The 22,305-nt window shown below is 46.2% G+C and overlaps 1 protein-coding gene and 1 long non-coding RNA gene across 2 annotated transcripts in view; one reads left to right on the top strand and one right to left on the bottom strand.

Annotated features, from left to right (window-relative positions):
- Positions 1–20,782, bottom strand: part of LOC132323313 (alpha-2-macroglobulin-like protein 1) — a 27,963-nt gene extending 7,181 nt beyond the window's left edge. The window contains exons 1-29 of the mRNA XM_059838362.1: positions 20,619–20,782; positions 19,829–20,012; positions 18,555–18,605; positions 18,071–18,215; positions 17,359–17,411; positions 17,026–17,046; positions 16,461–16,620; positions 15,772–15,856; positions 15,268–15,379; positions 13,887–13,995; positions 13,238–13,347; positions 12,260–12,424; positions 11,744–11,968; positions 10,796–10,859; positions 10,201–10,346; positions 9,487–9,633; positions 8,103–8,276; positions 7,007–7,115; positions 6,344–6,452; positions 6,024–6,249; positions 5,680–5,806; positions 5,418–5,539; positions 5,194–5,245; positions 4,793–4,876; positions 4,136–4,312; positions 2,838–2,919; positions 2,584–2,740; positions 1,117–1,191; positions 216–369 (exon numbers count right to left, since the gene is read on the bottom strand). Coding sequence (XP_059694345.1) covers positions 216–369; positions 1,117–1,191; positions 2,584–2,740; positions 2,838–2,919; positions 4,136–4,312; positions 4,793–4,876; positions 5,194–5,245; positions 5,418–5,539; positions 5,680–5,806; positions 6,024–6,249; positions 6,344–6,452; positions 7,007–7,115; positions 8,103–8,276; positions 9,487–9,633; positions 10,201–10,346; positions 10,796–10,859; positions 11,744–11,968; positions 12,260–12,424; positions 13,238–13,347; positions 13,887–13,995; positions 15,268–15,379; positions 15,772–15,856; positions 16,461–16,620; positions 17,026–17,046; positions 17,359–17,411; positions 18,071–18,215; positions 18,555–18,605; positions 19,829–20,012; positions 20,619–20,686 — 3,493 coding nt within the window. The 5' untranslated portion in view covers positions 20,687–20,782. The remainder of the gene's footprint in view (positions 1–215; positions 370–1,116; positions 1,192–2,583; positions 2,741–2,837; positions 2,920–4,135; positions 4,313–4,792; positions 4,877–5,193; positions 5,246–5,417; positions 5,540–5,679; positions 5,807–6,023; positions 6,250–6,343; positions 6,453–7,006; positions 7,116–8,102; positions 8,277–9,486; positions 9,634–10,200; positions 10,347–10,795; positions 10,860–11,743; positions 11,969–12,259; positions 12,425–13,237; positions 13,348–13,886; positions 13,996–15,267; positions 15,380–15,771; positions 15,857–16,460; positions 16,621–17,025; positions 17,047–17,358; positions 17,412–18,070; positions 18,216–18,554; positions 18,606–19,828; positions 20,013–20,618) is intronic.
- LOC132323317 (uncharacterized) lies at positions 11,866–22,180 on the top strand. Its single transcript, XR_009485309.1, has 2 exons — positions 11,866–11,959; positions 21,398–22,180. It is a non-coding gene; the product is annotated as an uncharacterized LOC132323317 (long non-coding RNA).
- The last annotated feature ends 125 nt before the right edge of the window (positions 22,181–22,305 follow it).

The raw sequence follows: 22,305 nt of genomic DNA, 5'->3' as shown, positions 1-22,305 counted from the left end.
AAATTAAGCATGGATAACCTCTGCTGCTTTTGATTAGAAATTGTTTCCTGGATCTGAGAAAACTAGAGATTGTCATAGCTTGAATAAATTATGATTTTCTGACACAAAAGCCTATATGTGAATAGCTAAATCTCCCAGAATACTGCAATTAAATGCTACAGATATCAGACCTTGAACACTGTCATGATCTCTAGGACCCCAAAGCAACAACCTACCCATTTCCTTCTGTACCATATCCAGGAGCTGCTTTCTCATCTCCACATCCTTACTCAGTGTGAAGACATAAGCCATCAAAGCCTTGACGTAAAGGCTTGTCTCATCAAGTGTTACTTTCTTGAGGCAATGTAAGGCATTTTCCAACATGGTGTCCTGAAAAAGGAATCCAAACCAAGTGAATTTCCTCTGACCAAACACCATGTTATTGTGAACATCCATCCCAGACACATCCTTGATGTACTTTTGTGCTAGCATCTCTCCCAGGACTGTGAAGTGTGAGGTAGAGTGGTCAAAACATCACTGACTGTGGGTTGAAAGCAAAGGTGTGCTGGACTCATCATTGGGATAGGGGATTGCTAATGCACTGGAGAATCCAGCTGTAGGAAATGTCTGGTAACATGCTGGCTCAGAATTGTCAGAGTCACATGCTGTGGGTGTCTGATCCTGAAGGGGATGATGTTTTTAGAACTGTACCATTAATCCTGGAATATCAGTTCTTTTTTTCTAGAACAGCCTACACTTGCCTTGAAGATCACTGCTTTTATTTGGAGGAGGGGGTACAGTGCATACCTGAAAAGTAGTCTTTTTTTTCTCCTTTAGCCCTGTTGATCAGTTTAAGGAAAACCATTGTCTCTCCCTACAAACCCTTTGTTACTTTCAGACACAATTGTTTCCCTTGAGATGAGCTGGGAAAAGCAAGTGCTCTGCTTTGCTGCAAATCAGGCCATTTATATGAAGAACTCCTCACCAAGGTAAAATTTTCCTGTTATTGTGTAGCAAGGTGGGAATGACAGAACCTTTCACCAGCTCAAGCTGGGTAGTCCCTGAAGCCCCCAACCAGGGGAGCAATGAATGGTGGAGCATGCTCCCAAGCCCTGCAGGAGTTCAGGTGTGACTTACATTCCTCTCCAGATGGAGCTCCAGCAGTGTAGCAGCAATATAGGCTGTTAATGAGATTGTGTCATCCACACCACCCTGCAAGCACACAGACAGTCATCAGAAAAGGACAAACCCAACCACTGCTTGCCTGTCCTTGCATAGCCCCAAAAAGTGCATCTGAGAGAGCACAGCAATGTGCTTCTGGGCATTCCTGGACAGGAAAGCACTCCAGTCTCACTTGCTGAATATCCTGAAAGTTTGCTGTTGAGGGCAGTCTCAGCCATGCTGTCCAAACAGCCTAGACATCCCTTCTCATAGAAAGGCATGAAACAAACTGCAAAGCAATTTATCTCATTAAATACGTTACCACTGTACACTCGAATAAAGCTTTTATGATGCAGGATTTGCATCATAAAGAGGAATTTATGCAAGTTTACATATAAATCATCTGGCTTTGAGAAACTACAGGTTAATATGTGTTTAACAGGCTTTCAGGAGCTGCTTTTCATCTCAGAGGACATTCATTCTTGGGGAGGTTCTGCTTACATCCTCAGATATGACACAAGAATACATCTAAAATGAGAGGGGGAAATTGGACTAAGATGCTAAGAAGTGTCATTCACACTGACTAGAGGAAACTTTGTAAGTGTGAGGCAGGTGGAGGTGCAAAATCTATTCCAAAAAGTTCTGTTCAGATAGAAAGCTCAAGGTGGGAAATCAATGACAGTCAGACAAGGATGAACAGTCTAAATGTACACTCTAGTTTTATTTTGTACTGCATCCAAATTTTAGGAAAAGAATGCATAACCCTTTGCTTTATGAATGTAGCAGCCTGTTTTCTTTCAGAAATTTGCCTCGTGTTTAATGTGGGCAATTTTGTAATCTAACCTGTGTGGATTATTTGTACATTTACAAAGGCAATGAACCCAAGTGTTGCCATACTGCACACGCACTGCTCAGTACCTAAGCTCTGGGACACGTTCACCAAGAGTTTGGTGCGTTTCCAGCTGCACTGCAGGGATCATTTGGGGGGATGCCAAGCTCCAGGAGGAGCTTGTTATCATATTTTTGGGGCAGTGGAGGGACAGCTGTGTCTCCAGACAATCCTGTATTAGAGCACATAGAGTATTGTGCACTGTAAAGTACGAGAAGAAGGAGAATCCAGCCAGGGTATTCTAGACAAGCACTAAAACATAAAAATATTTCTCATTTCCCTGTGTCCTTGAAGCGCCTTGGCACAATTAGCTGTGTTGTCTTTTGGCTAGAGTGAAAATTAAGAAAGCCTAGCAGAGTCTGAAACCTCACACAGAGGAAATGACTGCTGGTTCAGGCCATGTTTTTCATTCAGCTCTGGGAAGATGCCTTAGCTGTGCTATGCCATGGAGACATTGCTTTGTGCTACTGTTCACAGTGCAAGAGGCTGAGGAAGCAACCCTGTGCCTCACCATGAGTTCCTCCTGCTCCCACTCCTATGTCTGGCAGCCATACCTTCAGGTCATTGTTGAAGAGCTTCCCCACGCTCTGGAAGCAGCCACTGGGCAGCTGGTGCTCCTGCAGCCAGCGCAGAGCGCTGTGCACGTGGTCCTTGTCGATGTAAATGTGGGAGCTGGCCTGCCCAAAGGACCTGGCTACAAAAGCTGTCAGCCTGTGAGCAGAGAACAGAGGAATCCCATGTCACAGCCAGGAGATGAACCAGCAAGGATGACGGGTTTAGGGTGACAATAGCAGCTCTGGTCACTCACCAGGTGTTGCCCTGCTCATCACCTTTCCCAAAGGCACTGTAGGAGCCGTCGTCATGTTTGTAGAGCAGCTGACGCTGGTAGCCTGTGACAATGGGACGTGGCTGACTGTGAGCACCTGTAGCACCTCAAACTGTATCCTAGCCATGGGAAGATGGCTTCACAGCAAGAGGCTTCACCAGGTCTTACAGTCAGAGCTGCCGAGACAAGGACAACAGCCCCAGCTCCCCCTGCACCCCACAGCACCAGCGTGACAAGAAACAACTGCACAGCACTGCTGAAGTGGCCAGGAGGCTGCTCTGCATTACTGGAGCTGTTTGGAGCCAGTGCTGTGGGCTCCTGCCCTGCTGTTGGGCAGAAGGGTGACATGCTCAGCCACCTCATGGCTCCCCATGTGCCAGGGAGCCCTCAGGGGCTTTGCTGTGAACAAAAAGAGTGGTAGGAGTGAGAAGGAAGGCTTTTCCTAGAGGGGACATAAATGAAACACTAATTGCTTTTCAGCACTTCTAGCCCTGTTGGGACTCAACAAAGGACTTTTTATGGGACGTACAGGAAGCAACAAGGCCATGCCTTTGAGCTCTGAGGGCAGAATGCTGTCTGCATCTGTTTGCTCTATCTCCACCCTCCTCACAGCCTTAGTGTTTACCCTTTGTCTTCCTTCTCTGCCACCACCATTCTCTTGGGTAGACCCCACTCTCCCAAATACATGTACATGCTCTCTGTACGTGCTTGCAGTACCAGAGAAAAAGGAGGAAAGAAAAGGAGTCAAATCCTGTCCAGAGAAGGAGACTGGCAGGCTGAAATATGAGGCACATTACAACATGAGACACAAACACTGGAACTTTATTAAATTCATATTATACTGGAGAAAATTGACATGACCCCAAAGTATGTTTTCTAAAACACAGGGAAACATTAAGCTACTGAACTCCTATTTACTCCCAAGGCTACTCTATTCCATGTAATAGCAGCTGATGCTGTCTTTTCTCAAGGTGCTTCTGTCAGCCTTGGACCGATAAGGGAACAAACAGGCATCACATAATGATGGAAATTACTAATTACCTACACCTTTCTCAAAAAAGATGATTTAGTACCTCAATTACCAGCAGAGACAAGTTGTGCTTTCTTCAGAAACTTTTCTTTCCATGAGACATTTCCCTTTTCTGTGTGATACCTTTCTTTGTCACAGCTCTGGCAGTTGCTCCCACTCCTGCCCTTCAGCTCCCCACCAGATCTATGCCCCACATTCTTGATTTCTAGCAGCTTCATTTTGCAGCAGAAGGAAGAAGGACAATGCTTACCTGTTGTCAGAAATTTCAGTGCTTTATCCTTAATTTCTGGGTTCAGTTGTTTAGTCTTGTTCAGATACTGGAGAATGAAGATGTTTGGTGCAAACTGGACCATGTTCTGTTCACCACAGCCAAAGGGCATGCTTAGCAGCTGGTCTAAATTTTGGAGTGCTGGACCCATGATGTCACCTTACATTTGAGAGGAGAGACATGAGTAAGGAAAAGCACAAACACTGAGCAGTGTGAAAGGAAATGGACTGCTGCCTTCCCTGGGCTCTACTGGGATCCTAGAAAAGAGCCAGTCCCTGCCTGAACAGACATGACTGAGATTTCTGGTGACCCTTCCTACATTAGGCCAGCACAGAAAGGAAAGCCATCATGGTTCTGAAAGGAGGAAAGGAAGCTTGAGGGGGTCTGAAGAAAGATAAAGAGAGCTGTCATTCCTCAGTGAGTATCAAGGAATTACAGAGACAAAGTTGCTGGAAATAGGCAGGGATAGTTTTGGTTCACTTAAATATTGGAAAAGATTACTTGATCAACATTTCTGAGGCCAACATCACACCTCTTACAAATGATCTCATTAGGAGCTGGGTCAATACATCAATAAGGCCAAAGCTTTGTGCAAGTTTTTTCCATTACAGACCCAAGAGCAGGAAAAGCCTTTCTCACCAATCACAGAGAACGTGACTCGGGCAGATCCCTCCAGCACTTCTGCAGGCAGAGTCAGGGAGAACTCTTCAGAGATGGTGTTATCTGAGGAAGGCAGAACCCAGACATTTATCCCATGGAAGAAATTCATACAAGTGGAACATCCAAGGAGACCCAGGTGAAGCACAATGTGACATCGAGTCACAGGAGCCAAGACTTGCAAACAAATGCCTCAATACAGGAAATTTTGCCAGGTAAAAGATTGACAAAGACAAATTATAGTGGTTGTTCTCCCAGGCAGGATGGTGCCACCAGTGCTTGCTCTCTGATTAATTCCCCCCCACCTCTGGGTATCTGCAGCAACCCTGTCCCTTCCATCCTGGTCTCATGATCAATGACAGTCAGGAATTTTTGTCCCCTACCTGCAGGACAGACAAAGGCATTTTGGGTCTTCTCTTGTAGGACACCTCCTGGCTGCAGATGGAGAAAGAGTAATTCAGATAAGGAGAACAGGAAAGGAAGTCACCCTGCCTTAGCAAGTTTGTCTGATGTCCAAGGAGGGGCTAAACCCCTCTTAGCTACTTGCTGACTGCTCCAGGGGACAAACCGTGTCACCAGGGCTTCTCCACCCTGAGATGTGACCAACCTTCACAATCAGAGATTTTATCACTGTGTCTCTCCCTCCTTGCAAAGGTGTCACAGTATTCCTGTTACCACACAGACTGTGTGACACTTCTGCCACGCTGCTCACGGTGACGTTCACTCTGCCTGCAGGGAGCACAGGGACACGTTGCTGAGCACTTCCAGCAGACAGCTGTATGTACAAGCATTAGATCCAGATATGCAGACGTGGGCAAATTTCACCCCTCCTCCTACGAGCTGCCACGCATCCCTCTGCCCAGCCTCACCCAGCCTGGTCGCCGTCACGTTCCACACAAAGGTTTTTGCTTCACTGGCAGAGAGGCAGCTGGTGAACTGGCAGCTTGGACAGGCATCCACCTGTAGTTCTGGGGTCTCCATGAGGGTGGTGTGGACCTGAGCGTGGTTGGATGTACAGGCACACATTGGGTTAGTGTTAGTAACAGGCACTGCACAAGCAGCAAATACCCTGGGTCATAAAGTGCAAGGTTGTGCTTTATGGCCCAGATACCAGCATCAAGGGCTCCTGAGGAGCTCAGAGCTTGTCTTTGGGCTCAAGATTTTGTTCTGACAGAGGCCATGTAATTGGGGAAACTCACTTGGAGGAACTCACCCAGATAGAGTCCTTGAGGTAGTTGAAGACAGTGGCTTTTAGCCTGAAAGTCTCTCCTTGGATCACAGAGTATGGCAGTGATACATCCACAAAGAATGGCTGGAAGACCCTAAGAGAGGTCAGAGGCGAGAAACCAAAGCCAGTATCGGCAACACAGAAGGTGTTGGCATTCCATTCTGTGATGGTGTCAGGTACAGCAACTTGGAGAGACGCTTGTCCATCACCCCTGCAGCAGGAAGCAGAAGCAGAGGACGTGCTTAGAAGCAGCCAGAATACTCCAGGAGTGTCCCTGGGGAAGGAAGGCAGAGGCTGTTACCCACCCGACAGACACCAAATCCCAAATCCAGGTCTCTGGGAAAAGCGTCCGTGGTTTTGGCTTCTCTTTGTCGTCAGAGTGAGGTTTAGAATCAGCATGGGTAACTTGGCTGTCTGGTAGAAAGCAAGTGATAGCTCAGAAAACAGCATATATAGCTACAGGTGAAACTGGCTCCTCATTCACAGGCAATCTAACACAAACCACAGATGTTTTGTGGCACAGAATGTGAGTGGACAGGGCTGGCGTTTCAATGAGAATCTGACACAGTGTGGGTATGTTTGGGGAACAGAGCTTTAGGGAGACAGAGCTGGATAGAGTTTAGCCCAAGGCTCAGTCTGACGGATCCAAATTTGGTCTGGATCCAGCAGGAGACAGCACGCTGAAATGGAGTCACACTCCTTTAAATAATCTGTGAAAGTGCTGGCAGAGAGCACACTACATTCTGTATGAAAAACAGTGAACACAAGGACTCCAAGAAAGCATGGAGATTTGAGCTTCCACCTGTGATTTGTAAATCAGGTTCATTGAAATGGACACAAGCTTTATTGCTCTTATACAAAAACAAGAAACACAGCAGGATGGGGCTCAGCTGTCTCAGCTGCAGGCTGGCCAGAACTGGGAGAAGGAAGACCTTTCATTCAAGAAGTTGGACATGCCAGTTCCTTACCAAGAATAAAGTGGTGTTTACTTAGAAATGTCTTTTTATGAAACTCTGGAAGCACACAGGAAACAGGTTTCTTGATTCTAGTGTTGGTAAATATTTTCATGCGCAGTTTCTGGGAAAATAGCACGGACAGTAAATCATTAATAAATGAAAGGGAACAAGGAATGTTGAAATTGTCTCGTGATCATGGGTATCAAATGGAGGCTGGTGGCCAGTGGTGAAACACTTTTAAATGCTGCTTCTTTATATGCATAACCTTGTGGCTCAGACTCTGACCAGTGCATGAGGAATGGAAACCAGTTTCTGAGGAATACTAGGACCAACTATTTCTCCTCATACAAGTAGATTTCAACTAGATGTGCATTTCATATGCCCACCCCTAGCAATGACACACAGTCTAAAGAATAATCATCTAGGAGACAGCACAGTAACGAAGGAATCAGGGTCTGTATCTGTGTGGTAGACTTCTGTCAAATTAAGAAACCCATGCAATTCAGACTACATTTTGGGTTGTCCTCAGTGTGTTGTTACCCTCTTCTCCTATTTTGAGGTGCTTCAACTCATATATTTTGCATATATTTCATTAAAGAGCATTCTGCCAGAAGCAGCACTCAGCACTTCTTGCATTTCAGTTAGCAGACATGTTAACACTTTTCTGGCTATCATGCTTGTTAGCATATCAGTTTATTTCGTTGTTTGTCTTGACAGTTAGCTATAAAGCCAAACTGTGAAAGACTTCCTTTTATTTAAACTGCTTGAGGATAAGCAAGGAGATGCTCAATGAAACACAGAGTAAAGCAGTTTATAAATACAATAATAGTCAAGTGGTGATTGGTCAGAATATGGTGAGGTGCTCAGGTATAACTGCTGTATTCTTGCCATTCCCCCTTTGTAGTTATGGGAGCCTGAAGCAAATTTGTTCATTTTTACACTCCATCTTTTTCTTATCAGGTGGTTTGTACTATGCTTACTCAGCTTTCCCCATAGTCCCCAAAAGAGTGTGGCTACACTGGACAACAAGGAACAGATGACTTCTTGTAGGACAGCATATTGGAACTCACTAGCACAGGAAAAGTTTAGAGGAGGTGTAGACACTCACCTTAAACAGGTTATAGACATCAGCCTCACTTTGGTACCACGGTGCACCCATCCTAACCTTTTTGTGGGGTCTGGGCTGCTGGGGCAGGCAAGGGTATGCCTCAAAATCTTCCAGGCGGTAAGGCAAGCCTCGTCCTCCAACCATGAAGCTGTCCTTGAAGAATTCCTCATACAACTGCAATGGAAAAACACAGGTCTTCAAAGAGAGCTGGCCAACAACCACGTGTATGGGTCAAACTTTTGGGTTGTAGCCCTCTATTCCATACTGAAGAGCTTTGCAGTTGGGGAAGCTGGCACTGACCCAGCTTACACTAAAGGACATAATATAAAGGACATATATAGGATAATATACACTAAAGGACATAAATCCAAGCAGTAGATGTAAACAAGCAGCTTTTAGGCTGCAAGACAGTTCAAGCCTTTCAACACTAGGGTGCAAAATTAGGATAAAAATGCTTCAGTTTAAATACAAGGCATTGGCACATCTGATCTACATATTTAAAGATCATTACTTTAAATACCTGTTAGCAGATGATGCAAGTGCTCTGCACTAGGACAGCATCCCTATGAAATGGACAACGAGATCACACTGTGGGCTCTATCAGATGGTGTAGTGCATCCCCCTGGATTTGGTGAGGCATCTTTGTAACACACTGTACTGCTATAATTTAACTTACTACTTTGCATGAGGCATGTACCTGTTTTATCTCTGGTACACATTGTGGATTTATGTTAGGATTTTCAGGTTTTGCAGCATTTTTGCTCCTAGTTTTAAATCAATTCCTCTGAAACACACAGCTGCTTTAAGGTAGGTGCCTCCAACCCTTCTGATTCTCAGAATCCACCTGGGTGCTGACAAAATACTGACCACTTTTCACCAGCCACTGTGTGCTCTGGGTGGTCTCGTCCAGCTACTGTTTTATAAAGAGCTGCTCCAAAACACTGATCTGTCACATGGTTATAACTGAGCAGTGGTTGGGGCAGAGGGATAGGAGGACCCTGCTAGGACAGAATTCCATTTTAAAGGCTTAACCTCACAGTTTGGTGGAAGATGGTAGAGCAGAGATGAGGATGTGGGAGAGGCCTGCTAAGCACTCTCCCTCCAAGCAGAAAGCACCAGCATCTCCTTGAAGCAGCTCTCCCTGCCTCCCCCTGCAGTGCCATGTAGCATCCACCACCCTTCAGGGAGAGGCTCCCAGCACAGAGCTGATGATGAGAAACACGATCACCCATAGCTGCTCAGGAGAGGCTGAAGAAGGGGCATGGCAGGGCAGCCACCTAACATTGCAGCTGTCCTGGGATGTCCTGTGGGCTTCCTGACATCCATGCATGGAGGCAGAAGGCAGGCAGACGTTGTGGGGTGGGACAGGGCAGGCTGCACTCACGCTGTCTGCTGTTAGGGTTTGGTTCCTCTTCAGGAGGACGCTCTTGTCGACAGCTCGCACAGAGCACAAGGACCCTGGAGCAGCCTTGAGGTTCAGTCTGACTTGTGAGCCTGGGACCTCCTCCTGGTGTGAGAATTCCAGTGCCACCTGCAAAAGAAGACAAGGTCGGTAGGCTTAGCCTTGGAGAGTGGGACCCTCTGACTCTTACATGTCTTGCAGAGGGAAAGACTTTGAATAAGGTAGGGAAGGGGGATGAGGTGCTGAATCAAGCCATCCTGGAAATCCATTGGGATTTCCAAGGTTAAAGGGGCTGCAGTGAACACAGCCCCAGCCAGAATTCCTCTACCACCACACATCCACCACCCTCTGATCCAGAACTACCACATGGGGCTGAGCAGACAGGTTTCTCTTCCGTGTTAGGGAGCGTATGATGGACAGTGTGTTCCCAAGTCAGTAACAGGGAATGGGGGGAAAAAAGTGTTCAAGGGGACCTGGTGTACTCCTTGAGCAAAGCTTGCCAGACGGTGTTGTGGAGAGCAGGACTAGGAATTCAGGAAGAAGGAGGTTACCTGGCTTGTTTCCCACCCAAAATACTTGGGCATCTGCTTTTGCATATATCCAGCTTACACCATTTGGACAAGGATAAAACAGGAACCACAGCACATCAGAGCACATCAGCAATGCTATCACACTCCTTGTGTGATTTCTGCTCACCTTATGGCTAAAGCACTTTTCTACTTCAAACTGCTCCACATCAGCCACCACCTCTCCGTCCGAGAAGACCGCATACACCAGCAGCCTGATGTCAGGTAGGAAGTCATTGCCAACAGGCAGAGTCAGAGAGAAGGAGCCCCTCAGATCTGCACTAGACAGCAACAAGGAAGAGAGGGACAGCATCCAAACAAATCAACTCATGGAGTGGGACACACATTAAGAATCAAAAGAGGGACTCAATAATTTTTACCTTAAAGATAAGAACACCCCACACAGACAATGTCACAAATTAACAATAAACCAAGCATACCAACAATTTCTTTAATTCATGTCTTCTCCAAAGGTACAAGGTAGCAGCAAAGTCATAAGATTGGAAGTTAGATCAATTAGACAAGACAGAAGGAGGACAGTTGCCTAGACAGACACTGAATTGAGAGGTGATTGTGTTGGTCTTAGGAGAAGGATTGCCATTAAGCACTCAGTTCAGTATTTCCCACATATGGATAAGAAAAACTCCTGCAGACAGAGTCACTGGAGAGTGGTCAGTTTTCTGGAGTGTGTTATGAGGCACTTAACTTCTCGTGTTTTTACTCACTCTCATGCTGGGTAATTGGCACCTTCTTCTGTCTGCTGGAAAGGATCTTGCCTTTTGCTATCACCTGAAGAAAAAGAGAAGCACCATTCAAGGGTCTGAATTCCAAGAGCATGAGGAGAGTGTGAAAAGAACACAGGAAGAGAGGATGGCATCTGACAAATGTTGCCCCAGAAGTTCCTCTGGCAGGACATGATTTCCAGAGTTCTGCAGCAGAGATGCTGATGGTGTAGCTGGGTAGGACTTGAGAGCTGTTGGTTAGGCCACGAGAAGGTGGGGCTGCTTGCAAAGCCTGAACTACTTCTGAAGCTATGGGCCATGAAGCTATGCTCTTAAGACCCAGAGAACTCTGATCTTTGCATTACTAGGATCCAGTACTTTTTGACTGTAGGAGTGAGTCCAGTTCAGTAACCAAGACAGTCAAAACCTCTTGGCTAGGCTTTAGTCACACCCTTGCTTTGACTCACTTTCTTGAAAGTGGACTTCATCAAAACACTGTTGCATACCTCTGGTGTGCATCAACGCCCTGTGCAAGGGCCTCTCAAACTTTTTCCTGCAAAGATACAGGCGGGGGAATGTCAGCTGCCCCAGAGATTGCCTCTTAGTTCTCAGACAGATTGCCCCAGACACAGACAGACATGCAGGGCTCACCTTCTGGGCAGAGTTTGGGCTAGCCAGCCACCGCCATCCATGTGGACATAAGTAGGGCAAATGGCAGGTATCTATCACCCAAGCTTAAGTCAAGACATGGATAACAAAGCAATGCAGCCAGGGGCTAGAAGCAGGTCCAGGAACTGGAAAGCAGACACAGGTTTGGGCACAACAGAAGTCACAAGCTGACTGTCTAGGAGTAGCTTTACCTTTCCTTTGAGTACCTCTGTGCTGTGAGAAAAGGGTAAAATGCCAGTAAGGATAACCTTGCCCTGAGAATCAGCTGTCTTCTGTGCTCACCAAGTAGTAGAAATCAATGTGGTCTTCCTCAGAGCTGAGTTTATTCTGGGAAAGGATATAATCCACCTGCACTTCCTGCTCTTGATCACAGGACATCACGTCATCCTTGGCCTTGATCTCCAGGAAGCTGTCGCTCTCAGAGTAGAAAGGTTTCAGCCAGTGGAGGGCCTCTCCTTCAATTTCACCAGAAAATGAGCTGTCATCACTTGGAGAGCGGTGGGTACCCTTCCGAGCACATAAACACAGGGTGGCAATACAGTTAGTATCAAGTGATGGGAGGGAACTTGTACACCGGCTGAAACTCTGTTATCACCTCAGCTGATGGCAGGCTGCACATCTGTATGCCTAAAATAATTTGTTGAAATATCATTTTAAAGTCTCTTAGGAGATTTCCTCTTGCAAAGCTTTAGCAAAAATCTAAGCCTAGTAGATTTGACCACAATCTCATTTTTCCTCTTATCTTTTCATGGGACACACCCCACACCGGGCAAAAGATTTTCAGTGGCTGATACTCACCCTCAGAGAAACCATTGTGCTGTTCCAACTGGTGGTATCCAGCGTGAAGTTAGCTTCCCCGTTCTCATCTGTGAGGAGTGACAGCTGTGTCTCCTCATCATCGATGTCAACTATTAGATAGACTGTTTCATTTCTGAGGGGAGACTCTGCACTGTGGCAGAACATCTGTGGGGAAGGGGGAAGTTAATACCTTGCTGTGCCAGACTCTGAGGCACTGCCAGTGCTTAATATTAATTGTTTCTTTCACTGGGTTCCCTCAGCCCTTCTAGCTTTCAGACCAGTTGGAAGGATACAAATAAAAGTCCAATAAATCCATGAAACCAACAATTTGAAGCTGTTCAGGACTGGAAGAAAATAGTAATCCAGGCAAATGAGACACCTCTATTGGAAGAAAAGGTGAATTCCTGAGATGTTTCTTGGACAATGCTGCAGGATCTTTGATGATCAGAAAGAGATTTGTCCCCAACAACTTAACTCTTGCTGTTCCTTGCCCTCCATGCTGGGGTCAGTACTGGCCCAGGTGAAAGTGTTTCTAGCCCCAGGACAGCTGTCCTAGCATCACCCAGGGGACCTGAGTCAGAAATGACTGATGAATGAATGACTTCTGACTGACATTTCTGCCAGTCAGAAATGAACTGATATGAAAGTCTTCAGAGTTTTTTGCCAAGTTACCATGAGCTTTCATCCAAAGGGAATGCTATGTGCCTGCTGACGCCACCCCCATCCCATATGCACAGATTAGTTTCAGGAGATGCTCCTGGGGAAGCCTCCAGAAACTGCAGCTGGCCCCAGAATTCCAGTCCAGGAAATATACTATGTTAGGACGGGGAGAAAAAAATTCCTTATACAGGAGGCTTCACTCCTAGTTTCTGGGTGCCAGCAGAGCAGCATTGACTTTCTCGGAGACTGTTCCTTTCTTCCTAGAAAAGGTTTTATCTGTGATGCATTCTGAGCAGAGAAGGGATCCATGAATGTTACCTTCCCTGTGTATGGTATCCCTCGTTTGTAGAATGGATGCAGGTTGATAAAGTCTACAGCTTTCATTACCGTTGCAACAGGAATTAGAGCCTTTTCCACAGAGTGGGCTCCTGGATGGGGAGATGAAAAATCTATTGAATCTGAAGCAGTGCTCTTAGGGAAGCAGAAGCAAAAAAGGTACTTCAGCACTACCTATAACATCTACAAGCTCTAAATTTAGGAGAGAAAATACATTTTTCTAGGATATGATTCCATGAAGCTTTCTGGGCTTCCTGCTTCATGATATGATATATCATAGCCTATAAATATTTATTTACATGTTTATTTGTTTGTGGTTTTTGAAGATAAAGGAAAACTAAATTACAGTTTAGTTATAAACAGTCCAGCACTTTGCAACTGACTGAGGAACACCCTGGTGTCTAGGCAATCACTAAGAAGTTACACCCATGTGAAGGAAGGTGAATGGTGGAGAGGATTAGGAAATCTGATGAAAACAGATGGAAGAGGTTCTAGAATAGAGACTACAGCTATGATAGTAGATTTGGGAACCTTAAAGTTCCTTTTTCAAAAGGAATTCCACTGCCACATAAAGACCAAAACCAAAAATGTTGCCTGTGAAGAAGAGAATGCGGTACATATTATCCAGTACCTGTTCCGTTTTCCACCATTTTTCCTTCTGCAATTACGTAGCTGTCAGCTTCATTTATTCCCAGAGCTTCTGTCTCTATTGTGAAAGTAGCGCAGCCATCCTTATTTGTCTGCACAGAGAGGAGAACAGAGGGAAAGAGTGTGGTAGGAAGGAGGAAGACAAACTGTTCCATAGATGCCAGGCAATCCTAAAGAAGTATTTCCAGATATTTTTGGAACAGAGGAAAGCTCCCAAATCCTAACTGCAGAAACCCATCATGGATACCTTAGGCAGAAAAGAAAATCAATATGCTTGAATAAAACAATCACAAAAAAGTGGCAAAAAAAAAAAAGCACTTAAGGCAAATCACATAAGGGTTAATTATGCCACAGAGAATCTCAGGAGACTGGATTCAGCCCAAATTCTGTAGCTGAGAGAGCATGAATTTCATTATGTGAGATAAAGGTCTCCCTGAAATGCTATGGCCCTGATGAATAAAGCCTGACAGTGTGGCTTTCCAGACATGACCATTCCTGTGACATGGCCATATTAAACACAGGCATCCTGCCAGGCACAGATGGCAAGAGCTTTGCCAATCATTGAGGCAAAGCCTGGGTATAGCCAGTGTTTCTAGCCATGCCTGTGAAGTGCTCCTCAGAACCTTTCAGGGCCTCTTACATGCCATGTGGAGCTGGCATTCAGCTGATGTTTTGCACAGCTAAGACTGCACAGCATTCCAGCTGGACTGCATTTTAAAAGATGCAGAGATCCAGCTAGATTTTTATATTCTGGCTCATTGCTGGCTGGTCTGACATTTAAAAATATTTTCCTGTGGCTGTCAGGCCAAAAGAGCTGCATCTGAAACCCGTGGGAAAAAAACAAATGTGAAGCATAACCACAAAAAATAATGGACACAGATGAGAAGAAAATGTAACCAGCAATGGACATAATTTCAGACCAGACACTAGCAAGCTTTAGGTGACTCATTGTGCAGGGGTAGAGCAAGAAACAGGGCATGGATCCACAGTCCATGTGATGCTCTGATCGCCTGCTTATTGGTGGCCATGGTCACAGGGCTGAATAGGCCAGTGATCTGAACAGCCCCACGAGATGGGGTGATCTGATCGCACACAATGTGATACAGACCCTTGGAAAAGGTCCCAGGCACCACTGCTTCCCATGGCTTACACCTTCTCCCAAAGCACGGAGTCAGGAATGCACAGCTAGAGCAGTAATTCAAGCAACAGGGTTACGGGAAGAGGAATGAGTGGTCTGATCGTGTCCAGCAAGTGGGAAGACACCAGACTGAACAGGTTGGTGCCCATCTGAGGTGCATTGAGGCAGGTTAAGGGGGCAGAAACACATTTCCAGACACTTTTTGATCTCCTATTTATTCACCTACCCAGCTGTTTTGCTTCTGAATCGCAGAACTTGTAGAATTGTCTTCCATGTCCTGGGAGTGTGTCATAACAATAATTTCTACTTTCCCTTGAACAGGCTTCCCATAAGTGTACCTATGTCAAAAGAGAGAAACATTCACCAAAAGACAGTCTGCTGCCTGTCAGCAGAAATACTGGTACAGGACACCTCCCATCCTCATCAGGGGAAGTGGAGTCCAGAGAGCTTTGCTTTGTACCTTGTTTGCTCAGGAACTTTAGCTCATCCTTTAAAATCACTTTGCATCCCTCTCCACCCACTATACTCAACATCTTTAGTGTCCTTCAGCCTCACAGTAAGTGACCAGATGTGAGAAGGAGTCCCTACCAGAGTGTGATCTGTCTCCCCAAGACACAGGGTAATGCAAAAAGATCATACTGACAAGTGGAAGACCTCTTCCTTTTCATGAGCAATCTGAAGGAGACAGTGGAGTCAAAGGGCAGACATCACAATGGTATCATGTACTCACTTGCCACAGACAACCAGCTGAATTTCCTCATCTGATGTAGTGATATGTGGAGGATGCTCAATTTTCATCTCAAATTTTTTCAGCACTGTATGGAAGAGAGTAAGATAAGGGTGGAGGAAAAACCAATGGATGGTATGGCTCAGTATGGACAATGAGAGAAGTTGTAGCTGCAGTCCAGATGAGGGAAAGACAGTGATGTCCCCAGTTCTTCATCACCATGCTGCAGTCGAGTTACTCCCTCCAGCCACACCACCCTGTACTTGCTGCTGCAATTCCACATGGGACTGCTTTCTACTCCAGCTCAGGCAAGCTTAAACACTTAAATGGCACAAGGTTTTGTCTTTACAATGCCAATTAATGGGACCAAGGCGTGATTCCACTTCCCATTACAGCAGCTGACTGGAGTGGATGACAAACCTAGCCCAGGAAAGGGTGACAATGAGCCCCAAAACGTGCTCATTACAGGGCCCAGATGCAGGGGGAGTGACATGTCAGCCCACGGCCTCTCCTTTGTACCCTGTGCAGCTGCAGAACCTCCAGCCCCACTTGAGGTGTGCACACAGACCCATCCATCCTTGTGTCCATTCTGTTGTTCTCCCAAAAGGTGGGATGGACTCAGCTGTACCACCCTGCTCTCTCCTCCAGCTACCCACACTGCTTTTCCCTCCCCTCTGATGCTGGAGTCTCACCATATTCCTCAACACTGAAGGTTTTTTGAGCCATGTTCTGCTGGACTGAGATGGTGTACCTCCCAAGGGATGCTTCAGATGCCAGGGGGAAGGATAGATCCACAATGCCATGATTTGGCTTTACATTCAGCCACTCAGCAATACGGTTGTATTCAGGATCCTGTTTGGGAGAGGACACGCAGAGCCACAAGACACACTGAGAACACATGTACCTGGCAGGTCCAGCCATACTCAGGCACAAAAAAGGCGCTACAAGGGCTTAAACTTGACCCAGTAGAGAGGACTCCAGATCTCCTGATCTTGCTTCCCTTCAGTATCATTGTAGTAAACTTAGGAATTACAGAGGCTGCCAAGAACAGTAAAGCTACTGGGAAGTGGCAGCATCATACCACCATGGGAAGGAGAAGCAGCTGTGCTGACCGTATAGAAGCTGTCCACATAAAAAAACCTTCAGCTGAACCTGAACTCTAACCATAACTTCATGAAGTTACATTTGTGGCACAACTCTGGGAGTGAAAGATCACAGAGACAGATATATCCCTTTGGTCACTTCTTTGTCACTTACCTGCAGCCATATCTGAGAATACTGTAAAAACAAGAGAAACACAAGCTCAGTTTTGTAAAACAGCATCCATGTGAAGCAGTATAAAGAACTCTGCCTGACAGGGCCCCTTAGCAGAAATTCCTGCCCCATCCAGACCCCACAGTACATCTCCTCCTCCCTCTGTGCCAGCTTACACCCATCTTTCTCCAAGGGACCAGTGGATGAGTGGTTTCCTCCTAAGCTAATTTATTCTTATGGTTTAACAGGCATGAAGGGAGACATCTCTTTCATGAGCCTCTCAAGGTGTCCCATGCTGAGGCTCCTACTTCTAGAAAGGCACAAGGTGATACTCACCTCATTTTTAATGACCTTGAGGTTCTCATCAAGGTTCACAATTCGAAATTTCACTGCAGATATAAAGAAAAACATAGTAAAGCATTCTGGCTGCAACGTGTCCTTCCACAAACTTGCTTCTCCTTTTCCATGCTCCAGTATTCATGTCTCTCTGTTTAGCTCAGAGATGCTCAGGTCTTTTCCCAAACAGCTCTCCCCAGCACCTCCCACCCCAGAGGGCTTTGTCTGGCAGGCTTATACACAGCTGTGTGCTGCAAAACCCCACTGCATTTACCTAGAGAGATTACAAAGTTGGGGTAAACAGTGGGCTTGTCTATAGTGGGGTCTGTCTGCAGTCCATTCATATTGTGAAGACTGTGGAAACCCTGTAATTCTACAGCTTGGAACTGACACTCTAGGTTTTACTCCAATATGAACAACGACCTTCAAGGCTGTCCAGTGTCCTAGAGAGTCCTGGATTTCCCTTTAGGTCTCATTAGAGATATGGCACCAAAACAACACCCAGGAGCAGCAGGCTAGGAATGTGGTGTAGCACATCTTCGAGGGGAACATCCTGGCTCAAACTGTTCCTAGAAACACTGGATAGTAAAGATCTGCTTCCTTCCATCTGCAACAACCTTAGCTTGTTGCACTTGGTGAAATCTTCCCTCCAGGTGGGGCTGCTGTCTTGACCCTTCCCTCCCCATTTCCATATGCTGCCTTTTTGCCTTACCTGTTTCTCCAGGTTTGTATAAGCCCTTGTCTGTCTCTATCAGAATGGCATTATTCTGGGGCTTGACCAGAACTTTTTTGTTACCCTCAAGGAGCACATTGTCTCCACTGTGGATCAGGACATGCAGAAAAGCCACCTCCTCTGACTGTCAGATTAGAAAAAAACAAATTACCTCAGACTACAAAGAGCTTGAAAGAGAACCAGAGGCACTTGTCCTTCCAAAATCTCCAATATCCCCCTCCTCCTTTCATCTATTGTGATTTAAGTCTCTCCTTTCCCCAGTCACAGTCTTCTTTTTGTTGTCCAGCTTCTTCATTCCCTTTTCTTTCCCTTTCTGCTAGTCATGTTTGCCTCTTTGCACATTTATTTTTCCTCTTTACTATCTCTCCCACCCTGCATCTCCAACAGTAACATGGCTCAGGCACAGGAGAGGCTGAAGCTCTCTAATTTGTAAGAGGAGAGGCAGACAAGAGATGTGTCCTACCTGTGTCTCAGAATCATCCGTTTCCTCAGGAATTAACATCAAGTCTGGCACCTAGGTTGATTGACACAAGGAAATGGAAAAAATATCATCAGAAACTTTGCATCTTATCACAGATATAAGACATCATCTCACTGTTAAAAAATCCCCAAACTTCAGAGTCCAAATTCTTCTGTAACCCACTTGTGAGGGAGAAGCAGTCACTGCCTTGTTCATGAACTTAATAGCGAACTGACCAACATGTCCTTCTCCCACTTAACATAAATGTGAGAGTTTTATGGAACCAAGTAAACCATAGGAAAGTCAGATCCGAAGTAATGGGAGATGGGATGCTGATGAGGCAAACACAGGACATCTCAGCACCAGAAAGACTGAGCTCAGCAGAAGGAAGATTTTTTTTTTTGTGGTTTTTATTTTTTTGCTAACAGCAGACTTCCTAGGCTTTCCAGAACCAGGACTTGCTCTCTCCTAAGAGCTGGCACCAAACTCTTAGTTAATGATTGCCATGGTGATGTAAAACCCAAAAGTGACTACAGCCCCTCCTTGAATTCTACAGAGTCTGCAGGGCAATCAGGGCATAGGCACAGTGACTTTGTGCAGTGCTGAAGAAGACAGGGGCAGTTTGCAGAGCCTCAGCACCACACACATTTCCATGGCTCTCCAGAAACGTAGCTGCAGGTTCTGTAGTCAGTGTGTTAGTCATAAGGTAACTACAGTAGATAGCAAGGACAGGAGCTCAAGCCATTCCAGAAATATCCTTGGTGTAATTCAGTTCATTGTGGGTTCAGTGCCATCACAGCTAAATTAAAGCTCAATGTCTATGCAGGCTGCAACTACATCTGGCAATGTAGGTGCAGCTTTAGAGCACAACGGTCCTCTTGGAGCTGAAGGGGCAGGCTCCTGAGGAGACAAGGATGAAAAGAATGAATTTGCAATGCATTGACTTTTGCTGTGATATACAAGCACTTTTAGGGAAAAAACACTAATTAAACTGAAAATAAATGTTTAGCACCACGCTTTAAGTAGGATGAACTGTGCTGATACAGATCAAAAGAAATCTGTTCTTTTCTATAAAAATCTTTTTATACATGGAAGAGATGCCCTATGATCTTAGGCTCCAGGACACTGTTGTATTTTGCCTAGCACTGGTAGGGAAATATACTTAGCCTGCTTGGAAGCTATGGCAAGGAGAAGGACAGTGTACCCAGAGAAGTGCCGTGCTCTTGTGTGAACGTGAAAGCATCCCCTGTCAAGTCAGTCACCACAGCTACACTCACCTGGAAGCTGATGCTCTGAAAAGTGCCTGGCTTCTCCACATCCTGCTCCACCAGTGTGTGATTCTGGGTTTTTGTCTGCAAGGTGACAGCCAGGTGGACAGCCTCAGTTACGGAGCTGAAGTGAATGTAGAGCGTCTCCTCCTGGGACTGCTGAAGGACAGCAGGGAACACCACCATGTAGTGACTAGAAGAGAGCAGTACATGTTCAAAAACAAGTCAGAGGCTGAGGTGGACAGGCCAGAATCCATCTCTGCTGCTATCATGAAGAGGTAGACCAAGGGTGAGAAATGTCTGGGGGACTGCATTGAAGGAAGTTTAGTGCTTTTAATCTTCTCTTCAAATGAGAAAGGAGGAATATGCCCAGTATAGAGAACTCCCAATCTCTCTGTGTCACCACCCTGCCACCAGCCAGGACACAGCTGCCCAGCCCACGATGCTCCAGGTGCGAGTACACAGAGCAAGGCTGTGTGAGGAAGCCAAAGAAGCCAAACATTCCATGGCTGAGGCATTAGGCTTCCATCCCCACACCAGACTTCACCCCACCAGCACAGCACGAGCAGAGGCAGAGCTCCTGTGGCCTCTGTGTGGTGTGTGCAGTGCAGCTCCTGCACAAGCCAGCACTGCAGTGCTCGATGCCTGGGACTCTGCAGGAGCTGCTGCTGCTCAGCCCCCCTGGAGCCAGGCCCCACCATCCAGCTCTGGGGTGCCAAGGAGTGCAGCCCCTCAGCACCACCCTTCAATGGCAGGCCCTTCCCCCAAGCCCCCCAAAATCAAAAGGAGAGAGTCTCACGGTTCCAGGCTTGCTGCAGCTGCAACTGGGAATAGGGTCAGGGCTAAGAGGAGCAGTGGTGCTCCCATTGCTTGGGCTGGGACAGAAAGCTGACACACTGAAGGAGATCCACACTGGAGGAGAGAACTGCATGTACTGATGGGTTGGAGCAATCCTAAATACCCTCTCAGATACTCCTAGGTTCAAAGAGTAGGGGAGTTAATATATGGAGATAATATCTTTTCTAGGCTAATGACATGAGCTAATATTTACTTGCTCCCACCAACAGCAGAGTGAAGGTCACACAGCACAATTCTCCACCCACATTTACATTTGGGGGTATTCCAGGCCGTGGGTGCCAGGACACTGGGAAGGGACATGTGGAAATTCATGTCTCTAACTCAAGCTGAAGGGCACTTGGCAGAGTCTCACCTCACCTGTGACTGGTCTGGATCCTGGCTGTGGTATCTGACGAGAGCCAAATCTGCACATCAGCTACTGGCCTCAGCTTGTAAAAAGCATCCTCAGCTTGTAAAAAGCAACATTAGTGATCTTCCCCTCATCTGGTCATTACTCTGAGCTGGGAGTAGAAACCTTTCAAATCACCTCCATCCCATGCATCTGTCCACCCATCCATCCCAGCCATGTCTGATCCTCCCAAGTACAGAATCTTTTCCAGGGCAGTTCCTGCTACCTATCCCAACTCTTCTCATAGTTCCACTCTTAGGCCTTTCCAAATAAATAAAATATATGTGGACACTTTAACTCGACATGTATTTTATCAAATCTCTACTTTACAGGTGCCCAAGCTGGATGCCCAGTCTTCTGACAGATTCCCTGAGCCATAAGGTGATTCTACACTGACACCAACACCCTCCAGACTCTTCCTGGGCGCTGCACCCTTGTGTTTCCAACTCCTGAGTGGCAGCAGTGACAAGCACAGGGCTTGGATGAATTTGCCCTCTAGTTACAACCTCACCTCAAGGTGGACATCCTCATTCTGGCCCCTGCTATGTTTTAGCAGATCACAACCAAAGGTACACAAGCACAGAGAGAATTTGCCATCCACCCATGCCTTGCTCCCAGCTGAAGCAGTCCCTGGGTTTACTTTGGCACAGTCCCCATCTGTGTGCTTAGCACCCACTCTCCTAGACCACAGACTGATGTAACAGGGGCACACCAGCCTTTAACCTGGCACTGACACTGCAGATAAACCTTGGGCTTAAAGCACTGTGTGTCACTGATCTGGGAGCACATTTCAGTCTCCAGAATTAAAATGGGGTTTGAGTTCAAGTCCAAACTAGTGAGACAAAAAACAGAAAGACAACTAAAAGATAATAAAACGCTAATGTTCTTCCCTTCTCCATGGAGGAGTGGGGACACTGGCAGAGCTGCATGTGAAGCCCTGGGCTGGTCCAGCTGGAGGCTGTAGGTCAGGAGTGAAACTTCAGTAAGAAGCAAATAATACCCAAGAAGTGCTACAGAAGAAGAACCACGGAGAAAAATCCAGAGACATCACAAAGAATTAATTTGTATCCAAATGTTTCTGATGACATCCCAGTAAAAAATTGGGAAAATTTTTTAAATTGCGTCCCTGTACTAAATACAGTAACTAAGTACTCCTGCTGCCTCTCCCCGGGAAACACCAACAAGCCTTACAGAGTCCCGAAGCAGCTGCCTCTGGTTTGTAGGCAGTAAACACTGTCAC

The sequence above is a fragment of the Haemorhous mexicanus genome, chromosome 2, assembly GCF_027477595.1.
Source record: "Haemorhous mexicanus isolate bHaeMex1 chromosome 2, bHaeMex1.pri, whole genome shotgun sequence".
Classification (NCBI taxonomy): Eukaryota; Metazoa; Chordata; class Aves; order Passeriformes; family Fringillidae; genus Haemorhous; species Haemorhous mexicanus.
Note: the sequence above shows the minus strand (reverse complement) of the source record. Positions and strands in the feature narration are given on the sequence as shown.